Source organism: Lynx canadensis, chromosome D1 (genome assembly GCF_007474595.2).
Source record: "Lynx canadensis isolate LIC74 chromosome D1, mLynCan4.pri.v2, whole genome shotgun sequence".
NCBI lineage: Eukaryota > Metazoa > Chordata > Mammalia > Carnivora > Felidae > Lynx > Lynx canadensis.
This window is the reverse complement of record NC_044312.2, coordinates 40212649-40234929: the sequence shown is the minus strand read 5'-3', so window position 1 is coordinate 40234929 and position 22281 is coordinate 40212649. Positions and strand designations below refer to the sequence as shown.

The following is a 22281-nucleotide window of genomic DNA, read 5'->3' as shown; positions in this document are numbered from 1 at the left end:
AAACGCTCTTCGCCTTTGAGCCATAGCATACTGGGATGATGCTTCATTCCCTGCATCACATTTTGTTTTCTTCCGGAGTTAATAACTCTAGCGTCTTAACTATTACTTTTTGAAGTTTTCTTCTTTTCTGCCAAATTTTCTTCAAAAAATCACTTTCTGTTTGTGTTTGAGCAAGTTGGTTGAAGTGCTTTTCTCAAATGTCCATGATCCCCGACTGCTCGCTCCTGTGTAAGATGGCGGAGTGGAAGCTGACCAGAAGCTCCGCTGGACGTGGGCGGGGCTTGTTGACGGGGCTTCTCTACTTGTCATCGGGCTTGTCTCTTTCCGTGCCTGTCTCAGGCTGATCAGATTCTAGAGAACACTCTTTTAAATTCTCCTACTTAGAGGGTGTAAGTTGGGCCACCAGCATTTACCCTCTACCTAGCTGGGTTGCTTCCTGGCTTTTTCTCTACTGCTAGCTCCCATTATTTTTGTGCTCGTAGCTTAAAAATATGCCTTTGCTTTATTTTAGTAGAATTTGGGAAGGGAACAAAATGTTTATGTTCATCCGTCTTCAACCGAAAGCCTCATTTTTCTCTACTAAATCATTTACTCTACTTTTTATTCTGTGACTTATATCTTAGCCATTCATCTCGTTCATGGAATCTTATCAAATCCTTCCTAAAAATCTGCTGCATGATCTGCCGATTTTTTAAATCTGCCATGAAAGTCGTATTTTCAAAGAACCAAGACAGATGGATATTAAAGTATAGCTTCTCACGTCTAATTCAGAAAAACCCTTTAAAGCAGTACTCTATGTGTGCATCTTTTTTAACCTTTAAAGTGTTCTTTCCCTCTGAGATATATTAATTCCTAAACACAACCGTACTTCCCAGTTTCTTAGTTTAATACAGTTTTAATTATAATTTGTAAAAAAAAAATTCTATAAGTCAATATTTTGGTAGTTTAATAAATTGTAGTAAAGTAGTCTTTTTGCGCATTGAAAATTCTTTTTAATTTGATTGATTCTCTTGCCTTCTGAATGGCCCAGACTCTACCCCCATTATTCTCCCTCCACCCTTTATCCCCAGCCGTACATAATCTTTTCCAGAGTAATCAAATTTGACAATTTCTAGTTTCTAGTTTATCTGCAGAAGAAGCAAAGTGAAGTAGACCTGGGGTAAATCCCAATATTATTTCATATTAACACACAGAACCATGGCATAATTCATAATAAGCTACATATGCATTAGTTTGGATTCTGTAAGCCAATCTCTAGGACAATTAAAATTCCCTCTTGCTAAAAGGTCTATCTGGGGAAAGACTGCCGTGTTAGTATGTGTGAGGATAGTCATTTAATCCCTTTTCTATTTAAAACTAGAATAGAATAGTCATTATACAAAAACTTTCAAGAAAAAATTTATCTGTAATACAGGTAATAGTCACTATACAAAATAGAATAGAATAGAATAGTCATTATACAAAAAGTTTCAAGAAAAAGTTTATCTGTAATACATGTGTTTAGAAGATCCTCCACTCTTTTTAGAATGTAAAAATATGAGATTTAAAGTTTGTATATACCTCGAATTCTGATGAAACATTGATAGGGAGTTGGAAGCTATCACATTGCACATTTTATTTCTCTGAATGTCTTTGATGAGTATGATGGAGGCCTTTAAAAGTACTTCTAAGCATGCTTTTTAAGAATAGTGGGATTTATACCTCCTCTACATATCAACATTAAGCTTATTGCAGATGAGGGAGAAGAATGGACCGAATATGAGCCACCATCTCAAATGTGCAGTAAAAATAGGCATTGTAACACTGCTAAGTCAGCACACGCTAAGGATGACGGCAAATAGCATTTTTTGGACAACAAGAAAAGTGCTTGAGAAGAGCTATTTTTAGCTATAATTTAGTAACTAATTTTGAACAAGGGCAACTGTGAAATTCTGATCTAGGAGTCATAAAGTAGAAGCCTTTCACTTTACTGTTTTAGGAGGAACAATCGAGCAGGCAGACATCTCAGACATGTCTATGGAAGTGGATTCTGGGACTTCTGGGAGCTCTCCCATTCCATACTATTTAAGTTTCTGGTGTGGTGCGGTATTTGACGTGCGGAATAAGAAGAGGTCTGTGAGCCACCACAGAAAAGTTAAATTATACTGGTATCACCAAATATATAGCAATATAAGTAAGACAAATAATACATTACTACATTTTAGAATGTGTTTCATTACAATATTTTGGAAAAGTTAAGACCCAGTATGATTGCTCATATTGCTCGTCAACCTTTTGAAAACGCATTTCCTTAGACTATTCCGTAGTCTCCTTTTTCTCTTCTATCTATGCTTCCTTTCCTCATTCCCTCCCCTCTTTCATGATGACTTCCATATTTATTTTTTAAGCCTGCCCTTCTCTCTCTCAAGCTGAAGATCCATTTCTATTCTGCTATCTATGTCCCAAAATGAACTCACTTTTTTTTAAAATGTTTATTTACTATTGAGAGAAAGAGAGAGAGAGACAGAGTACAAGTAGGGGAGGAAAAGAGAGAGGGAGACACAGAATCTGAAGCAGGCTCCAGGCTCTGAGCTGTCAGCACAGAGCCCGATGCGGGGCTCGAACTCACAAGCTGTGAGATCATGACCTGAGCCGAAGTCAGACACTTAACCAACCAAGCCACCCAGGTGCCCGAACTCACTTTTTTTTTGTAGACTTGTTTATCCATTTTTATTTTCCAGTTTGATGAGGGGTAGGCTGACGCTGCATCCCAGTTTGCCCAGAATAATCACTGCTTTATACCTATTGTCCTGGCATAATTATCATTAGTGCCCCTTTCACTTTCAGAATTGTCCTAGTTTGCATAATTGATCATATGGTCACCGTGTAGCAGGATTCTCACACAGAGAGTCATGACACCGAGGCTTTTCTTTCCAGGAAGCAACTTTATTCCTGCTGGCACCCCTCCATTGGGTTCGTACCCAAAGAACTGAGCCCTGAATGCCACATGACCTCATTTTTTATATACTTTTTACTTCTTCGTCTCCCATATATGGTAACACACAAACATGCAGTCTGATTAAGTGGTCCCATGTTACAAGGTCATAGGGATGTTGTCACGTATGTGCATAGCCAGGTTGCCTTGAGGTTTTTTTTTTTTTTTTCTTTCCTTAGGGTGGGGACCCTACCACAACCACGGCCATCTGATAAAGGTCTGCTCTTGTAAGAACCAGCATGTAAGCCTATATGTGAAAGGACTTCGGAGTAACATACATGTCCGTGGAGACTGGGTGAATTGTATCTGATGGGCATGTATGTTACTCCAGCTCTTTTTACTCTGCATGCCTCTCCACGTTCCCTTCCCCTGTCCCCTCCAACACGCCGGCCACTACTACCTCCATTTATATCATCAGCTTTCTATTTTGCTTTCTTCGTCTTTAAATTTGACATCCTGATATTTTGACTCTAGGCTCCTCAGACTGTTTTGCCACCCTGCGAGTCTCAGCGTGCCCCCTTCCTGCTGGCTTAAGACTTCTGTCCTCTGGGCACCTAGGTGGCTCAGTCGGATAAGCATCTGACCTCAGCTCAGGTCATGATTTCACAGTTCATGAGTTTGAGCCCGGCATCGGGGCTCTCCACTCTCAGTGCAGAGCCCGCTTCGAATCCTCTGTCTCCCTCTCTCTGCCCCTCCCCCACTCTCTCCTTTTCTCTCTCTCTCTCTCAGAAATAAATGAACATTAAAAACAACAACAACAACAAAAAGACTTCTGTTCTGACCCCAGAATCCTTCTCTCGTGAATTGCTCCCAAGGATAAACCCGACAGTAAGGGTCGGGGTTTGTATGTCTCAAGTAGTGTATCAGTTACAATCCACCCAGTCTCCAAAGCTAGAAGACTTGGAGTATTTTTTTCTTTTTTAGTGCCTCATTCAACTTTTCTAAAATAGGAATAATAAGTCCTACTTTATGGGATGTTGTAAGGATCCGTGAAGAGCAAGAACAGGAAAGCAATTAGCATAGCATCAGTCAGCATTTGACTAAAGGAAGAAATGAAAATATAAATAATGTTAGTGCTCAGCTCTGTGAAGAAGGCTAAACTAAGCCTTTTGTATTTTATTTTAAAGTTCTCTAGATTTAGGAGCAAATATTGATGCTGCTGAGACAGCTCAACTGCTCTTAATTATCTCTGAAAAACTGAAGAAAGGAAGACATCCTGGAAGATGAGACAATTGAATTTCAAAAGAGAATATTAAATTTGACAGAAAGCTGGGTTTAGCGTAAGCCTGAGTGTGACTGGATCTTCGGTAGTACTCTGGAAGGAGTCGTGGGTGGCCTGCGAGCATCCGGAAGAAGCGGGGGTCACCAGGACTCCGCACGGACACGCCCTGACCGCTGCAGACTAGGTCAGCTTTGGCTCACAGGGCTCATATGCTGGTGCGTCTGCAAGCATATTGATAGAATTTTATTTGGACTTTGCCATGATATTTTACAGGGCTTTTCATGACATTTTTATGGGGAGAGGGAGAAAAAAATTGTAAGGTTAATTAAGTGGGTTAGAAACTGATTATAAGAAAAGAAATAATCAACGGATCCCTGTCACCCTGAAGGACTTCAGAATGTAGTATAATGCCATAGAGCTCTGTCCTCCATCCTGTCTTTCATGATATTTTACAGTCACTTGTATGAAAAAAACATTTATATGTAAAACAAGTAATGCTTCTCAAATCCGCAGCTGACACAAAGCAGGGAGGTAAAGTGAATATATTTTCTGTCAGAAACAGGATCCCGTAAGCCCTTTTACGAAGGCTTCTGTGGTAACCCATCCTGGCCAAATCTGTATTCAGTACCCCTCCTTTCTAGTCCCAGAAGAGCTCCATGTATTCATCAGTCTCTTATTGTGCCTGTCTTGTAAGTATCTCTGCACAGGCAGTTGGTTTCATGTCTCTGTCTTCCCAGTTCCTCACACAGTGGGCAGCAGTCGCTGAATGAATGTTTGCTTCATTAAAGAACCAGGGCTAGGGGTGCCTGGGTGGCTTAGTGAGTTGAGCGATTCTTGATTTCAGCTCAGGTCATGATCCCAGCCAGGGTTGTGGGATCGAGCCCCGCGCCAGTCTCTGCACTGAGCATGTACCCTGCTTAAGATTTTCTCTGTCCCTCAGCCCCTCTCCTCTGCTCGCATGCATGTGCGCTCTCTCTCTACCCCCCTCTCTCTCTTTCAGTTTTTTTTTAAAAAAGGACCAGTGATAGCAATCTACATTGAGAGGCTGAAACTCTCACACTGAAATTTAATAAGGATACATATGAAGCCCTGCTCTTGGAGCACCCCCCTAAAATGAAACAAGCACAAGATAGTGGCTTTATTTTTAGCATGCATGAAAAAAGATGTTTGGGCAAAAACAAAAACAAACAAACAAGCTCACCTTGACATGGTATAATATCACTGCTTTGCCCTTCCCCCTCCCAGATTCAAAGCTAAGGTGATCCTCATCTGCTTGAATAAAAGTATAGATGGCACCTAAAACAAAGGATGTGAGAGTCCCCCTCTAAACTGATTAGACCATACCTGGGGGATTAAGTTAATGTTCTGAATGGTATATTTCAAGGAGGAAGTCAACACAGGAACTTGTTCAGTGGAGAGCCATCAGGATTGTGAAGGAGAGCCACCAAATTATGAAAATCTTACCATAGTCATTCACTTTTTCATTCGTTCAACAAATGTATGTTAAGTGTCTAGTATTTGCTAGGCAGTACACTAGATAGTGAGTGGTGGAAAAAAAAAGAAATCTCTATGAGAAATTGAAGGAAATAAAGATACTTGTGGAAATAAACAAAGACACCCAAATGAGAACAAATGAAGCCTACTTATTGAAAGCTTGATCTAGCAAAGGCGTCAGCAGCCATCACTTGCATCTGGCAGTCTCGAAGGCGAGGTGGGAAAGCTTCACAGTGAACAAAAGAGAAGGCTTCAGGTATGCTGTCTTCGATGGGGGCTGTTGGCACAGGGAAACTGGAGGCAGGATTAGTAGAAGCGGGAGGCAGGATTAGTAGAAACCTATGTGATTGGTTTGAGGAGCGTGTTTGGTTTTCTCTCGTTGGTCCTGAGTTGGAAGTAGGGGAAAAAATTAAGGCAGCTCTCAGCCATTGACCACATCCTGACAATTCTAGGAGTACTGCTGTAGAGGTTGTGGGTGAGAGTCTGTTAGCGTAGGTTCCAGCCATTCTCTGTCTGAATGTTCAGTATCTACTCTTGAACGCTGAGAAAACTTGGCAGAAGCCAGAGGTACACTGATAGCTGTATTTGACATATTGATAACTGTATTAAATACTCTTAGTCTACTGTGTTGAAAAGGCATTTGTTGTGCATGGTCCCGGTGGATCAAATTAGAATAAGTGGATGAAAAAGCTCTTCAGTATAAGAAAGAACTTTAAGAAACTCATCGCTGTCTAGATGCAATCTCAGACAGTGGTTTCCTGGTAAAGGAAGCATTCAGACCTAGGCTGGATGACCTGTTGGCAGCGATATTGTGAAACAGATCACAAACCCTGGTGTGCGCCAGAGTCACTTGATATCTTTGTTAGTGATGCAGAATCTTGGACGCTGTTCTAAACCTCCTGAATCTGACCAGTGGGGCATCATAGATGATGCTATTAAGACTGTGAAAGGTATACAAACACTGGTTGGACAAGATGACTTGTAAAACTCCCTTCACCTTGAGTCTAATATCCTCATTTTTGCACAGCGTAGTCATAATCAGGAAAGAAACCATTCACTCATTTATTTAATAATACTGATGTCACTACTTTCGGCCTGTATTTCAATTCCGTCCACGTGGTGCAGTCCTACCTGTCAAGGAGATAGTGAAGAGAAGAGCTCACTTGTTCATTTTTCAAAAATTTATTGAGTATCTGCTATATGCTGGAGTGCTGTGCTGAGCTCCAGGAAGATGGTGATGAGAAGGGCTGATACAGTCCTTTTGCGTTCAGAGCTCACGATAGCAGAAAAAAACAATGTGTTTACAATAAAGGGTGATACATGTTGTTATGAAAAGAAAACAGTGTGAAAACTATTCTTTTCGTTCTGTTGTTTTTCCCCCACATCATAACTCCAATTAAAATTCCATCAACTTATTTATAGAGGAATTAGTACTTCCTTTCCTCAGGTTTGTTTTAGGTTTTAAGTAAAAATGGGAAAGGCTTTGGGCTTTCGTCCAGGAATGCCAGAAGACTGTAGAATTGCACTTTGTACTTAAAAGCTCTCTGATGACAGAACTGGTGAGTCTGCTGTTGAATAAACCAATCATAGGAATATCCCATGTTCAGGCTGACTGGGCATTTTAGAAAGTGACTCTGGAAATTCTGAGTTCTTTGGGTTCTAATACCTGTTTCTGACCCTAATGCAATGGAACTAATTTATGCTGTATGTTTCAAGCAAGTTCTTATTCAGTGCATCATGTCTTTTGCTGTGTGGTGCACAGAAGGGAGCTTACGATGGGAGACAGCTGCCTAGGAGCTAGATCTGGCTCCTCTACTAATTGATGTGTGACCTTGACCTCTCCGGGCCTGAGGTTTTTCAAAATGCTAAATGATCCTTAATCACCTCTGAAATTCTGACCTGGTGAAACCGAATGGAGAAAATATTATTCTTCACCTGCCTTTCCCTCCTGCCTTCCTCACGCCTACACAAATGTAGTAGAGGCCCCATCACCACCATTGAATGGATCCTGAAATAACTTGCTTTCTAATCTGGACATTTGTGTGTTCCTTAGGCTGAAACCTGAGGCTTGTCCAGTCTGACTAACTGGACTTATGCCAGGTCCCTGTGGAATGTGTCAGCTCCTTTGAAGGAGAACCCTACCCTAGAAGCACAATAGGCATCTCCATAAATCTAGCTCTCACCAGCAGTTTTGTTTCAAATATAAATAGACCCTCTAAGACCCAAGATATTGCCCCGCATCTGACTAATAATATCACCATTATCTAAAGACTTCCATTACTCTGCCCACACCTGCCTGATCAGATTCCTTCCCAAGGGATACCAGCCAGATCACGCCAAGTTCCCCTCCTGGAGGAGTAACTCTGTAGCTCTGTAACTCTGTAGTATCCTTGAATCTGGTCCTACCTAGCCTGGGGTTGCCCTTCTAATCCTTGACAGGCACGACTGAAGTCCCACTTTGCCTGCATCAAATTTACTCAAGTTATGATAGACATAGGTACCTGTGTATTTACATGTAAGAGCACTGAGCCATTTTTCATAATTAGAATTTGCCATCGAATCAGCCCACTCTAAAAATTTTATTTAATTTTATTTTTTTAGCTAACTTTCTTTATTGCGACCTTGTTTCTGACATAATCCACATGATGTGTTTCCACTTTAGGACTCCCTTGTCTATGTCAAAACTTTTGGCTCTGGGAGACCCATACACTACCACCTACACTAAGAAGAAAATACAAGCAGTCACTTTAGCGATGTATTGCATTATATTATGACAGCACCTATACTTTAGAAAATGTCATTTTAAAAAATGTACTGTATATTCACTGAAATTAGCTTTCAGTTTTAATATAAAATTTATCCCCAGCTTTCAGACTTCTTCCTGTTTAAATAATTGAACAATTTGAAGAAATAATTGATCAAGCTGTTCAGAGCAATGGAATAATTTTTCCCGTCCTCACATTTCACTCTTTTAAAATGTGCTTTACTTTTTGACAATTGCCAGAGCTTCTCCTTGTGAGGCTGAACTTCAGGAATTAATGGAACAAATTGACATCATGGTAAGCAACAAAAAATTGGACTGGGAAAGGAAAATGCGGGCTTTGGAGACACGATTAGATCTTCGGGATCAAGAGTTGGCAAATGCACAAACTTGTTTGGATCAGAAAGGTCAAGAGGTACTGAATATATGTGTTAATAACATGTTAATTCCTCAGACTGTTATAAGTAATATTTATTCCCTCAGAATATGTTTTTCATTATGTATCCTTTTTATCAGGCATCAGCAGTAGCATTTATTGCTAACAATTCTGTCATAGCATGCTGAATGTGTTCTATCAAATAAGTGACAATCAGAACCTAAACCCATCCAAATTTGCTGATGCAGACAAACATAAAATGTCAGTGCCGTCTAGAAAAGTAAATAGACATTCAGTATATATGTGAAATAAATATCATTTGCGAGCAAGATGTCAGTGCTTTTGCAGCTGTAGAAACAAAGTAGTTGTCCAAACTGTGTCTTTGGACATGGCCGAGTTCAAGAGCCTTTTCTAATCTACTAGAAGAATATTTCCTGAGAGAAGTGAAATGCCAAGACACGATTGCAGGACAAGGGAGAAAAGTGTTTGGTGAAGGGGGTGTATGTGTATATCTGGGCACCCTCTTAAGAGGGGTGCTTCCCAGCCCCTGTAAGGCTGCTTACAGTCCTGTTGGTGGTTGTAGAGTATCTGAGTGCTCTGGGGCTTCTGGAGGAGTTCAGGAAAACCATACACTTTACCTAATGTGGACTTTTGTGTCTGTGAATTTTTCTTTTGGGTGAGGCATAAGAGAAGGTGTTTACATTAATCCTATACTAAAACATCATCAGTCAACTTGTTCATCAGGCATTTCTCTACCTTTATTGGCCTCTCAATAGAACTTAGTTTTTAGGGGCACCTGGGTGGCTCAGACGGTTAGGCATCCGACTTCAGCTCAGGTGACAATCTCACGGTTTTGGGTTTGAGCCCTGCATCCGGCTCTGTGCTGACAGCTCAGAGCCTGGAGCCTGCTTCGGATTCTGTCTCCCTCTCCCTCTGCCCCTCCCCCACTCACGCTCTGTCTCCCTCCATCTCTCAAAAATGAATAAACGTTAAAAAAAAAGAAAAAAAAGAACTTAGTTTTTCACATAGTTAACGGAGTTCTTGTTTGGCACAGTTAACTTAGTTATTGGCACCTGGTTTCCCTCCGTAGTAGAGGCCGGCCATCAGACCTGGAATATGCAAGGGACTGTTTTCTTACTTTCATATCTGTGATGACACCGACGTGTCATCACAGCAGGTGCCTCACCTGCTTTTTAAGCAGACAATTTCTGTCAGCCAAACCTCTAAGGACTCCTCTTAGATATTATTCCTTTCTTTCTTATAAAAATGTGATCATTGCTCCATGGTCCCACCAAAGCAGAGCTCACTGAAGGCAGTGGAGACAAAAATAAAAGCTGAGGTGTATCCGTCGAGGTTCTGCCTGAGAATGATGACATAGCCTCCTGAAAAGATAATGCAAAGTAAATTCTAAACCTTAAAGTGTGATGGTGATAAGGATCTTTTGTCAAACATCCATACTGTACTGTCCGAATGTGTGCCCAACGGAATAGTGCTAGCAATGTTTGGTTTTGTGACTTTAATTATTAATAGCTATTTTAAGAACTGTAGTACAAATATTTACTCTGGTTTTGGCACAGCAGTTTTTTTTAAATTGTACTCCTTTTTTGCACATTTTCTGATTTTTGTCAGGCAAAATTTAGAAGAATCAAAATTAAATGTTTTTCTTGATGCAGGTGGGGTTACTTAGACAGAAATTGGACAGTCTGGAAAAATGTAACTTAGCAATGACTCAGAATTACGAAGGACAACTACAAACCCTGAAAGCTCAAGTAAGGAAAACTATTGTAATTTAATATCATATAATAATTTAACACATTTTGATATATGTTTTAACATATAAAATTATATTAGTTACTTTTTTATAAGTTGTAATAATTTTATTTAAATGGACTATTTTTAATACAAGTATAATTCTTATATTTTAACTACAGGTTATATGTTTGACCCTGTCTTTCATTGTTTTATTAGATTGCCTTTTTTATTGGACTCTCAGCCCTTTATCCCTTTAACTGTTAGCATAGTGCAAGACTGATACCTTTCTATGATATGATAATAATTAGCTATGTGAACAAAAGAATAATTTTGCTATTATGAAATAGATAATTGAAAGGATAAAACTGGTCTTTATAACTTGCTAGTGGTGGAACTGTTGCATAAATGATAGGTCTTCTGCATTGGGATGCTAATTTCTTTCTTATTTATCCCTGTGTCACCTCACTGTGAAGGCAAGTAAAAAGTCTTCTCTCCCTTAGCACAGAAAACATAGGGCAGTAATCACCTGTCATCTCAGGTCTGGTAGATGCCATGTCTTGCTTTAAATGAATCAGTGGGAAATACTGTTTGATTAAGAAATTTTTGAAGTGCAAAGATTTCATAAGTGATAATATAATCAAATGAGCCTAAAGTAGTTAATTCTTTATTACATAGCTTCTTATGGAGGTCATCAGCCATTAAGACTGGAATATGAAACATGATGCCATTTAATAAGTACACTATAATCTTAGACTAGCTCCAAAGTCTAGACATTTTGCCTGCAATTTACATAGTGGCCACTAGATGGTAGCTTGAATTATGAAACTAAATGGTTTTTCCTTGCTAAGACTCTAAGCAATCAACCAACCTTCTTTTTTGTATAAAGATAAAGCTTTAAAATAGCAATATATATATATATATTAAATCACTATAGTTTAATATAAATGGAGAGTCCACCATCTAAAATAAGTTTGAAAAAAATACAGTAATTGAGATACAAGTGAATATATCTCTAAATTATATTTAGTTGGTTCAGTCACTGCTTACCAAATCTTTAATGTCTGAGTTTTTTCACATCTGTTATTAAAAAGTTTTGAGACTTGCTTACAGGTACTGAGCAGTTATTTAACATATGACTTCTTCCTATTTGATGCTTTGCAGTTTTATTCTATGACTTGGCTGCTGGCTAACCAACAAATATCCCTATGGCGGTTTCACAAAAATTTGTTCTGTGGAATGCTAGTATGAGAGTTTAGGAAATGCTGTTTACTTCCTCTCTGCTCTTGGACATTCACAGTGCATATTCAACAAACCCATTTAGACTTTTTCATCCATCATTTTTCAAAACGTATTTGACCATGGAACGCTTTTTATTTTTCAAGCTAAAACCTACTTTACTATAGTACAGTCTTACAGTGTAAACACCGAAAACAGGTGTCTCAGAGAATACATTTTGGAAACACTACATTGTTGTTGAGAGAGCAGCCATCTGCTCCACTGCAGTTTAATGCTTCTCTTTTCTTCTCATGTTAAAAGAAAGTTAAGAAGAGCATTAGGGAAGAAGAGCAAAAGAGAAGGAAAGAGGGAAGGGAAAAAGAGAGAAAAAGGAAAGTACTATGTACTTAAATTGGTTTGCATAATGGCTAGTAATATGTCATTTTTTTAACCAGAAGACGGTATCTCGTGGCAAACATGATGTGGTTGCTGCTAGCTCACTCTGATTTCTTCTTTGATATTCCTGGTTTATTTACAATTGCATTTTACTAAACTATTTTAAAGATATACTTTACCACACTGTTCCTTGAATAAGTCAACTCTGCCAAAACTTTCTCATAGAAATTGCTTCCTTTTTAAAAAGAGGTTATTTTCTTTTCCTTCTAACCATAATGAAACTATGGTTAAATTGTGTATATATTTGAGATTTTCACTTCTGGAAAGGTGGAGTTGATTCTTTTAGACCCTGCTAAATAAAACTAGAAAGTCTGGACATTATTTATAAAATCACATAAGATTCTGAGAAGTGGAGAAAAGAGGCAGGCCAACTAGGACGTCGGTACCCAAAGAGCAACATAGTGGTGAGTTCCCTGGGATTTCTTTTTGCCCCTTGTATCCCAGTCTGGGTGACAGAGACGCTGACAACCCAGACACTACAAGGGGCACAAACAGATAAAAAGAATCCCAAGGAATATCTGCTCTCTACAGCAGACCTGGGAAAGGCAGCCTACCAAGATTACACACTTCTAGATAATAACTGCTCTACTCCAGCCCAACACCACAGAAAAAGACTTCAGCTCCAAACCACCCCACTAGCACAGACTGAGTAGACAGCCTTGGATTCTACCCTCACCAGCCTTTAAGGAGGTATCCCCAGCTCCCCAGCCTGGGTGGTATTAGAGAAGACTTGAGTGGAGAGCCAGGACTTTTGTCACCACTAGGTGTTAACAAGGCCCTCCCCAACCCATGGTGTTAGTGGAGGCCATGTGGAGAGTCTGGACTAGTATGCCCATTTGATGGTGATGAGGAACTCCCCCCTGGGGATATCAAGGAAAGCCTAATTAGGAGGCAGGATATTCACTGCCTCTCAGTGGTAATGAGGCCGCTCACCCTCACTACAGTTTCAGTGAAGGCCATGTGAGAAGCAGTAACAAGGCACCTGTGCCCCTCTAGTCAGGGTGGTACAGTGAAGACTAGTGGGGATCCTCAACTCCCACTCCTACTCAGCAGTGGTAAGGAATGCCTCCCTCAGGTTACCAGCTGAGGCCAAGATCTAGACTCCCACCACCCAAGGCAGTGACGAGGCAGTGTCCCACTTTCCCTGCCAGAATGCCGTCAGAAAAGGATGGCTGAAATACAGTCCCTAAAGAAAATCTAGTGTCTCATAACACAATACCCAAAATGTCCAAGTTTCAATAAAAAAAAAATCACCCATCACACCTAGAACCAGAAAGATCTCAACTTGAATGAGAAAAGACAACCAAAAGAAGCCAACACTGAGTTAATACAGATGTTAGAATTATCTGACAAGGATTTTAAAGAAGCCGTTATAAAAGTTCCTCAGAGGGCAATTACAAACATACTTGAAACAAATGAAAGTTTTAGCAAAGAAAAACTGTAAAGAATAACCAGTTAGAAATTTTGTCTCTCAGGGGCGCCTGGGTGGCGCAGTCGGTTAAGCGTCCGACTTCAGCCAGGTCACGATCTCGCGGTCCGTGAGTTCGAGCCCCGCGTCAGGCTCTGGGCTGATGGCTCAGAGCCTGGAGCCTGTTTCCGATTCTGTGTCTCCCTCTCTCTCTGCCCCTCCCCCGTTCATGCTCTGTCTCTCTCTGTCCCAAAAATAAATAAACGTTGAAAAAAAAAAAAAAGAAAGAAATTTTGTCTCTGAAAAATACAATAACCAAACTAAAAAATTTCAATGGATGGGCTCAAAAGTAGAATGGAGAGGATGGAGGAAATAGTCAGTGCACTTGAAGATAGCAGAATAGAAATTACTGGATCTGAAAAACAGAGAGAAAATAGACTAAAAAAAAAAAGAAACTTAGGGACATGTAGTACTATAACAAAAGATTGGAAATTTGTGCCATCAGAGTCCCAGAAGGAGAAGAGGGCAGGATTGGAAAAGTATTCAAGGAAGTAATGGCTGAAAACTTGGCAAAATATGTAAACCTACAGATTCAAGAATCTGGATGAAACTCAAACAGGATGAACACAAAGAAATCTACACCAAGACACATCATAGGCAAAGTTCTGAAAACTAAAAGACAAAGAAAAAAATCTCGGAAGCAGCAAGAGAGAAATAACACCTTACCTACAGGGACGAATCAAGTCAGATAACAGACTTCTCATCAGAAACCATGGAGGCCAGAGGAAGGTGGAATATTTTTCAGTTGCTGAAGCAACATAAATGTCAACCCAGAATTCTATGTCCAGAGAAAATATCCTTAGGAATGAAAGGAAAATCAAGTCCTTCTGGAATGAAGGACAACTATGAGAATTTGTCACAGTAAACGTACCTCCAAAGAATGGCGAAAGAAAGTTCATTTAGCAGTAAGGAAATGATGAGGAAAGCATCTTGAGATATTAGGAAAGAAGAAAAACCAATGGGAAGAATTAAGAAATGGGTAAACATACTACTTTTCTTCTCTTGAGTTTTCTAAATTGTTTGGCAGCTAAAGCCAAAATTATAACAGTGTCTAATGTGGTTCTTAATGTATGTTGAGGAAATACTTAAGAGAATAATGCTCTAAATGGGTCAGGTCAAAGGGACATAAAGAAAAGTAAGACTTCTGCATCTCATTTGGGCTGGTAAAATGTTGACGCCAGTAGACTGTAGTGAGTTATGTAAATATAATACCTAGAGCAACAACTGAGAAAACTATTCAACAGATGCATTCAAAAACACTATAGATAAACCAAAATGGAATTCTAAATAATTCTCAGATAACCCTGAAGAAGACAGAAAGGCTAAAATAGAGAAACCAAAAAACTGGAAAACAGAAGGAAAAAAACCACCAACAACAAAAAAGTAAGGCTTAAACTCTGATAGATCCTAATTACATTAAATGGAAATTGCCTAAATACATCAGTTAGAAGATGGAGATTGACAGAGTAAATTAAGAAAGTATAACCCAACTATATGTCCTGCTCCAGAAACTGACTTCAGATATACCTATATAGGTCAGTTGAAAGTAAAATGGTAGAAAAAAATACCATGCAAATATTAATCAAAAGAAAGCAGAAACAGTGCCAAGATAATTCAGTGGAGAAAGAATAGTCTCTTCAACAAACAGTAAAGGGACAACTGAATACCCACATGTAAAAGAACTAAGTAAGACCTAGATATAGACAAAAGTTAGCTCAAAATGGATCAAAGACCTAAATGTAAAAACTAAATCTATAAAACTCTTAGAAAAAAAATAGGAGTAGATCTTCATGACTTTGGATTAGGCAATGGTTTCTTAGATTTGGCACCAAGAGTACAAGAAAAGTTAGATGAATTTGACTTCACCAAAATTAAAAAAACCTTTGTCCTTCAAAGGATGCCTTCAAGAAAGTGAAAAGATGACTCACAAAGTGGAAGAAAATATTTACAAATCATATATCTGATAAGGGACTAGTACCCAGAACTAAAAAATAACTCATACTAGTCAATAATAAAAAGTAAATGACATGACTTTAAAATGGGCAAAGATATGTCTATTGATGAATAGACATCTTTCCAAAGAAGGTATACAAGTGCCAATAATCACATGAAAAAATGCTCAATATCATGAGTCATTAAGGAAATGCAGATCAACTCATGAGATACCTATTTGCACTGACGAGAATAGCTATAATCAAAAAGAGGGACAATAACAAGTGTCAGCAAGGATATAGAGAAATTAGAACCCCATACATTGCCAGTCGTAACGGAAAATGGCACAGTCACTTTGGAAAAACAGTTTGGCAGTGCCTTAAAAAGTTAAACCCAGAGTTTCCATATGATCCAACAGTTCTACTCCTGGTTGTATACCCAAGAGAAGTAAATATATATATCCACACAAAAACTTGTACCCAAATGTTCACAGCAGCATTCTTTGTAATATACAAAAAGTAGAAAGAACCTAAATGTCCTTCAGTAGATGAATGGATGAGTGAAATGTGGCACATCCATGCAATGGAATACTATTCAGCCATAAAATAAATGAAGTATTGGTCCATGTTACAACCTTGATGAACCTTGAAAGCATTATGCTAAGGGAAAGAAGCCAGGCACAAAAGGCCACATAACGTGTGATTCCATTAATATGCAATGATCAGAATAGGCAAATATAAAGAAACAGAAAGTAGGTTAGTAGTTTCCAGGGACTGGGGACAGGAGGAAATGTGTAATCATTCTAATATTATGGGGTTTCTTTTTGAGGTAATAAAAAATACCCTCACATTAGCAATATGATGGTTGTACAACTTTGTAAATATACTAAAAACCAATTAATTTTATATTTTAAAGGGTGAACTTTATGGTAGGTGCATGATATCTCAATTTAAAAAATTATGTGAGAAAGAAAAAGAAAGCAAATGTGACTATATTAATATCAGGTAAGGTAGACACAATTGTTCCTAGCTTTATTTGTGACATCCCACAACTGGAAACATCCAAAATGTCTCAATATGTAAATGGTCCAGCAAATGCTAGTTCCATCCATAGCATGGAATAACACTGAGCAATAAAAAGGCATGAACTATTGATACACACGTGTATCTCCAAGGCATTATGCTGACTGAAAAAAGCCAATCTCAAAATGTCATATACTGTTTGATTCCATTTTATAACATTCTCAAATGACAAAATTCTAGAGACAGAAACAAATTAGTGCTTGCCAAAGGGTTAAGAGTGGGAAGACGAGCGTCACTAAAAAGGCAGGAAGGTCTTTGTGCTGATGGAATGGTTCTGTATCTCGATCAAAGTTGTGGTCACACAAATCTACCCGTGTGATAAGATGGCTTAAAACTATACACATATATTGTACCAATGTCAGTTTCCTGGGTTTACTATTGTACCATAGTTCAACAAGATGTCGATATTGGAAGAACCCAGAACCTCTCTTCAAAATCTTTGCAGCTTCCTGTGAATCTTCGTTTCAAAATTTAAAACAAAACCAAAAAACTCTTATAAACAGTTATATAGAAATTTCTTCACTTTATGGAGCAGGCTGCTTTTAATCTATTATTTGAAGGTATAACAAGAAACAGAAAAAATAGTACAGAGTCTAAGTTTTTCTTCCTTATTGGTACGAAAAGGATGATATCAATTTGATACTTAAATTTATATAAACTGTCATCAATAAGTAGTTTGTTCTGTTTGTATCTTGTAAATTAAGTATTCAATTTTCTTTAATAAAGTATACACTTGTTATCTTATACATGGAGCTACTGAAATTAAAATTGTCAACACAAGATGGCACTGAGTAAAAGAAAAAACTTGGCTTTTAAAATTTGTGAGCTTTGCTACACAAATTAAAACAGAACTAAATAAAACATTTATGAAGTGAATCATTTAACTGTGCAGTTCATCAGGTCCCAGATTTACATGAAAACTGAATTGTGTTCAGTTTCAATAATTAGTTTTAATAACTGGTTCTGTCTTCACTAATCAGAACATTCAAGCATTACCGCATTTTCTAATCATGACTTAAATTTTCAAAGACGTGCCCAAGAAAGAACTCCAGTGAAATCAAATTAGAAGCACCAGTAATGGTAAAACGTGAGCATTTTCTATTATATACAGTTTTCCAAACTGACGAATAGCTTTGAGAAACTGAGACTACACCAGATGAAACAAAGTAAAGTTCGGAGAAAAGAATTACTGCACCCCAGAGAAGAAATACCCTTTGAACTGAGCAATCTGAACCAGAAATTAGAGGTGAGCTGTATGTATTTCCTTAGTTTCCTCACGCATCGGAAGGATTGATTGCTGTTGTTGTGGGCTGTTTGTCTCTGGTGTACACAATGGCATGTACGGCCGTGGTAACAAACACCATTACAAATCAGCTTCTCGTTGAATATATTTTCTTAGCGCACCTTCCCTCTAGGCACTTAGCGAATTAAAACATCACTTTGATTTATGCATCTTTTATACAGATCAGCATTTTTGGAGAGCCAAAAAAAAAAAAAAGAGTTCAAAGAAACTGCAGATGTTGAGTGAAATTGAAGGACATCCCTGGGGTCAGTTAAATGGAATAGCTAATAAATCTTTTAATGGCTATTTAACTATTAGGTACTTAAATCCCAATGAAGCCTCATAACAGTTTTCAGAACGGTGCTCGAAGTTTCAGGGGTATTTTTCTTAAAAGAGGTGGCGCCACTGCAAAATAGCCCTCCGTCCCTAAAATGGCTTACTGTGTCATGAATGCTCTTATTTTTATCCCCTTAACTTCCCAACTTTGGAAAAAAACAAACCAGCTGTTTTTCTTCCCTAATGCTCTTGAGGGTTTCTGCTAGAGGTCATGTAACAGACAGGTTCTACCATAAATTCCTCTTCTCTAACCTTAGCCTAGTTCCTAGTGCTCCTCCATTATTGTGTGTTAATTGGCCTCAAGTTGACCCTTATCAAGTTAGCCCACTCTGTTTCTTCCTTTATTCTCAAGCCCTAAACCCCAGCACCACCACCCTTTTCTCCAGCCAATGATCTCCCTTTCTTCCACTTCACTGGTAGATAATGGTTGGTACCCCCCAGTCACCCAGGTGAATACCCAAGAGTCTTTGATCTGTTCCTTTCTCTTACTCCCCATATTTGAGCCCAGCTTTGCCCCTTTCCCTGGTCTAATGCTTCTTATCTCCTTCCTCTTTGTCTAATTATCATTGTCCTGTTTCATTTGCATCATTTTATTCTGCAATTAACAATCCTTCTCAAACTTTCCCTTCAAAATGTCTTTAAAAGAAAAAAAAAATCTAAAATCACAGCCCTAAAACCAGCCTATTGCAACAACTTTGCTGGAAGGCTTGCGTTTTAGCTTTTAAATTCCTGTAGATTTTACATTCTGCTGAATAATGTACCGGGTTTTTTTTTAAATACAAAATTACTACCATCATGATGTAAAATTGACTCTACAGGAAGTTGCGCCATGTGTAACCACCTGCTGACGGTGGTGTGACCAGACTGTCTTCAGAAAGATCCTGGTTTCATAGAAGATGCCCAAAGATGTGCCCTGTAATACATATGCTTTCCCTAAAAATGCAGAGATCAAGTCACTGGTTAGCCTTCTGGTTGACTTTTTATGGGATTTTATGGGAGAACCACATTCACATAAATTGTTCATCCAAAAAAAAAAAAAAGGCCTGAAATTAATATAAAGTACTTAGTGTGAACACTTTTACATTTAGGGAACCAAATTTTTACGTAAAATATATTTCATGAATTTATAGATGAAATTAGTAGCAAAATATGACCTGATATGTTTGTACTTATATAAAAGTTTTTAAGCACACTCTGTAGGTAGTTTAATCTGTGTAATTATGGAAACATTTCATGTACCTGTTTTTACTTGGAGCCGTATGAAAATTAATATGTAAGAGATGGGCTGTTCCAGTTTTAGTCTACATCCAAGCATGTTTTTCCTTTGGGACAAATATTATTCACTGGTCTAGTAAGAGAAAGAGCATGTTGTTGTGGAAGAATATGACAGTTTAAAACACTTCTTGACTTCTTGACTGATTGATTCCCAAAGCCATATCCTTTGTGTTAAACTGTGAACATTTACGTTCCATGAACATACTACTTGAGCAAAAACTTGAAGAAATGAGCATGTTGTGTCAAGCTAGTTTCATGTCTTCCTCAGGTTAGCTCAGTTGGCACTGGCATTTATTTGCCCTGTGACCTTTAGGCAAGTTGTTAGCCTCACAGGGATTTCATTTTTTTCACCAATAAATAGGGTTAAAAATACCTTGTAGGTGACATTATGGTTATGGGAGAAACACACACACACACACACACACATATACATATATATGTGTGTGTGTGTGTGTGTGTGTGTGTGTATGTGTGTGTGTGTGTATGTATATTTAAGTGCACACTGAAGCATTTAGGGGTGAAAACACATGAGGTCTGGAAGTTGGCTTAAACTACTCAACAAAAAAGTGTGGAGAGAGAGAGGCAAAATAAAGATGGTCAGGTTGATGGTAGTCAAACTGGGTGAAAGGTACATGGGAGTTTTTTTTTTTAATCTCTACTTTTATGCAAGTATGAAAATTTTTGTACTAAAAAGTTAAAGTCATCTTACAAGTGAATGTTTGTAGAGTCCCTGACATATAACAATCACTAAAGAAATGTTAGTTCCATCTTCCAGTATTTAGTAAAGGATTAAAAACACATATATAATAATGTAGCTTCCCCTAGAAACTCTAATTTTAATGACCTTGACTTACTCGCAACCTTGAAGACCCAGAAAAGTTTTTTCAGCATGGAGAACTTATTCTGGAGGTTTAGGCAAGTTCTACAGACCCTCTGGAACCTGGTAGGACACCTCCAATCTCTACAAAAATCCTCATAAAGCTCTCTAGGTCTCTCTGTGGTCCCATAACTACTGGATATATTGTGCCAGCTTGCTAGTCTTGAAACCAATACATCTAGAAGATCAAGAAAGCCAGGACTGTTATGAGCACATGCTGATATGTCTGTGACACATATTTCTAGCTTATTTGGCCTTATTCTTGAGCTCATTTCTACCTGTTGTAGAACTTGTAAAGAACTAAGATTAATGCTCCCGCCTCCTCTTAAAGCATGCTGGGAAATACTTATTTTCAAGATTGAGGTTGTTGGGTGGGTAATGCTAAATATTAGTATATCTGAAAGGTAAGAACAGTGTAAGTCAACCTTGCCCACATTTTGACAAAGTCACTAAATCAGTCTAAGCCCCACCCCATAAAAACAAACAACCAACCAAAACCGAGGATACAGGTTTGGTGACAAGAATTAGAAGCTATGTCTAGTAATAAATCCAAGATGAGTGATTTAATACTTTTTTGTTTCTTTGTTTTCCTAATGGGGAAAAAGAATGGGTATAGTTTTTTAGAATGAAAATGTACAAATGAAAGAAGCATTACTCATTGTGCTTTTAAGTGAATAATTCTCCTCAATTTATGTTTGTACCTCCACTTTTTTAAAAGGAATTTAGAGCAAAGTCAAGAGAATGGGACAAGCAAGAGATACTGTATCAGACTCATCTGGTTTCTTTAGATGCTCAACAAAAATTATTATCTGAGAAGTGTAATCAATTTCAGGTACATTATCTAATACTATCCTCTAACTTAGAACAAAATTAGAGGTTAACTATTGCTATTTTCATAATCTTACTACAGAGAGAAATGCCAACCACAGGAAAATAACCAGAACAGGTCTAATACTGGGTAAAGTCACAAGTGCATGAACATTTTTAATGGTGAATTTAGTCCACGTGTCTCGAAGGATGGTACTTTTTAAAGTGTCTATTGTCATCATGTCATTAAATAACATATGTTTTTGCATGTCTATGGGCAAGTCGCTTAGAAAGTCTGAGATTGCTTGGTCTCTGACCTCAAGAATCTTACAGCTTAGAGGTAGAACACACATACATATTTACAGATAATTTATAGCAAGTGAATGGGAAACCCTTTTAGAGTTCAGAGGAGAAAGGGGGATATTGGGGCTGAGATAGTGAGCAAATATCCTACAGCAGGGGTTAGACTGGGGCTGGACCTTGAAGAAGGTGTACAGTATTTTGAGAATATGTTTGGGGTGGTGGAAATAACAACAAAATCACCGAAGCAAGAGAGCAAAAGGCAAATTCTGGGTATAGAAAATGAGCCAACTGGTTGGGAGTCTGTATGGAAGGTGGGGAAGGTAGGAGATGGTAAGGCTGGTGAGTTGGATGCAGGTTATAATAAGCCTTAAAGTCTCATCTAAGGAATTTGGAATTTTTTATCAAAGCCAGTGAGAAACTATGGTTTTTGTTTGATGTGGGTCTTGTTTCTTATTTTTCATTCTTTAAGTTACTTGAATTATATGTTTATTATGTTCTCTGAGTTTAACAATACAAAATAATGTAAAATTAATAGCTTCATCTTCTACCCCGTTCTTATCCGTTTAATACAAACACTTAATAGGTGTTTTTCTTTCCATACTTTTTCTTTTGTTTGTACAAACACATAAAATGTGGATTTGGGAGAAATTATATATTTTTCCTTTTTAA

At 38.2% G+C, this 22281-nt stretch overlaps 1 protein-coding gene across 4 annotated transcripts in view; it reads left to right on the top strand.

Annotated features, from left to right (window-relative positions):
- Positions 1-22281, top strand: part of DEUP1 (deuterosome assembly protein 1) — an 86029-nt gene that overhangs the window by 7933 nt on the left and 55815 nt on the right. Inside the window, exons 3-6 of one of the 4 annotated variants that reach the window (XM_030333423.1) lie at positions 8695-8866; positions 10501-10596; positions 17844-17978; positions 21221-21334. In XM_030333423.1, coding sequence (XP_030189283.1) covers positions 8695-8866; positions 10501-10596; positions 17844-17978; positions 21221-21334 — 517 coding nt within the window. The remainder of the gene's footprint in view (positions 1-8694; positions 8867-10500; positions 10597-17843; positions 17979-21220; positions 21335-22281) is intronic. The other 3 variants (XM_030333425.1, XM_030333424.1, XM_030333426.1) reach the window with 3 other exon arrangements.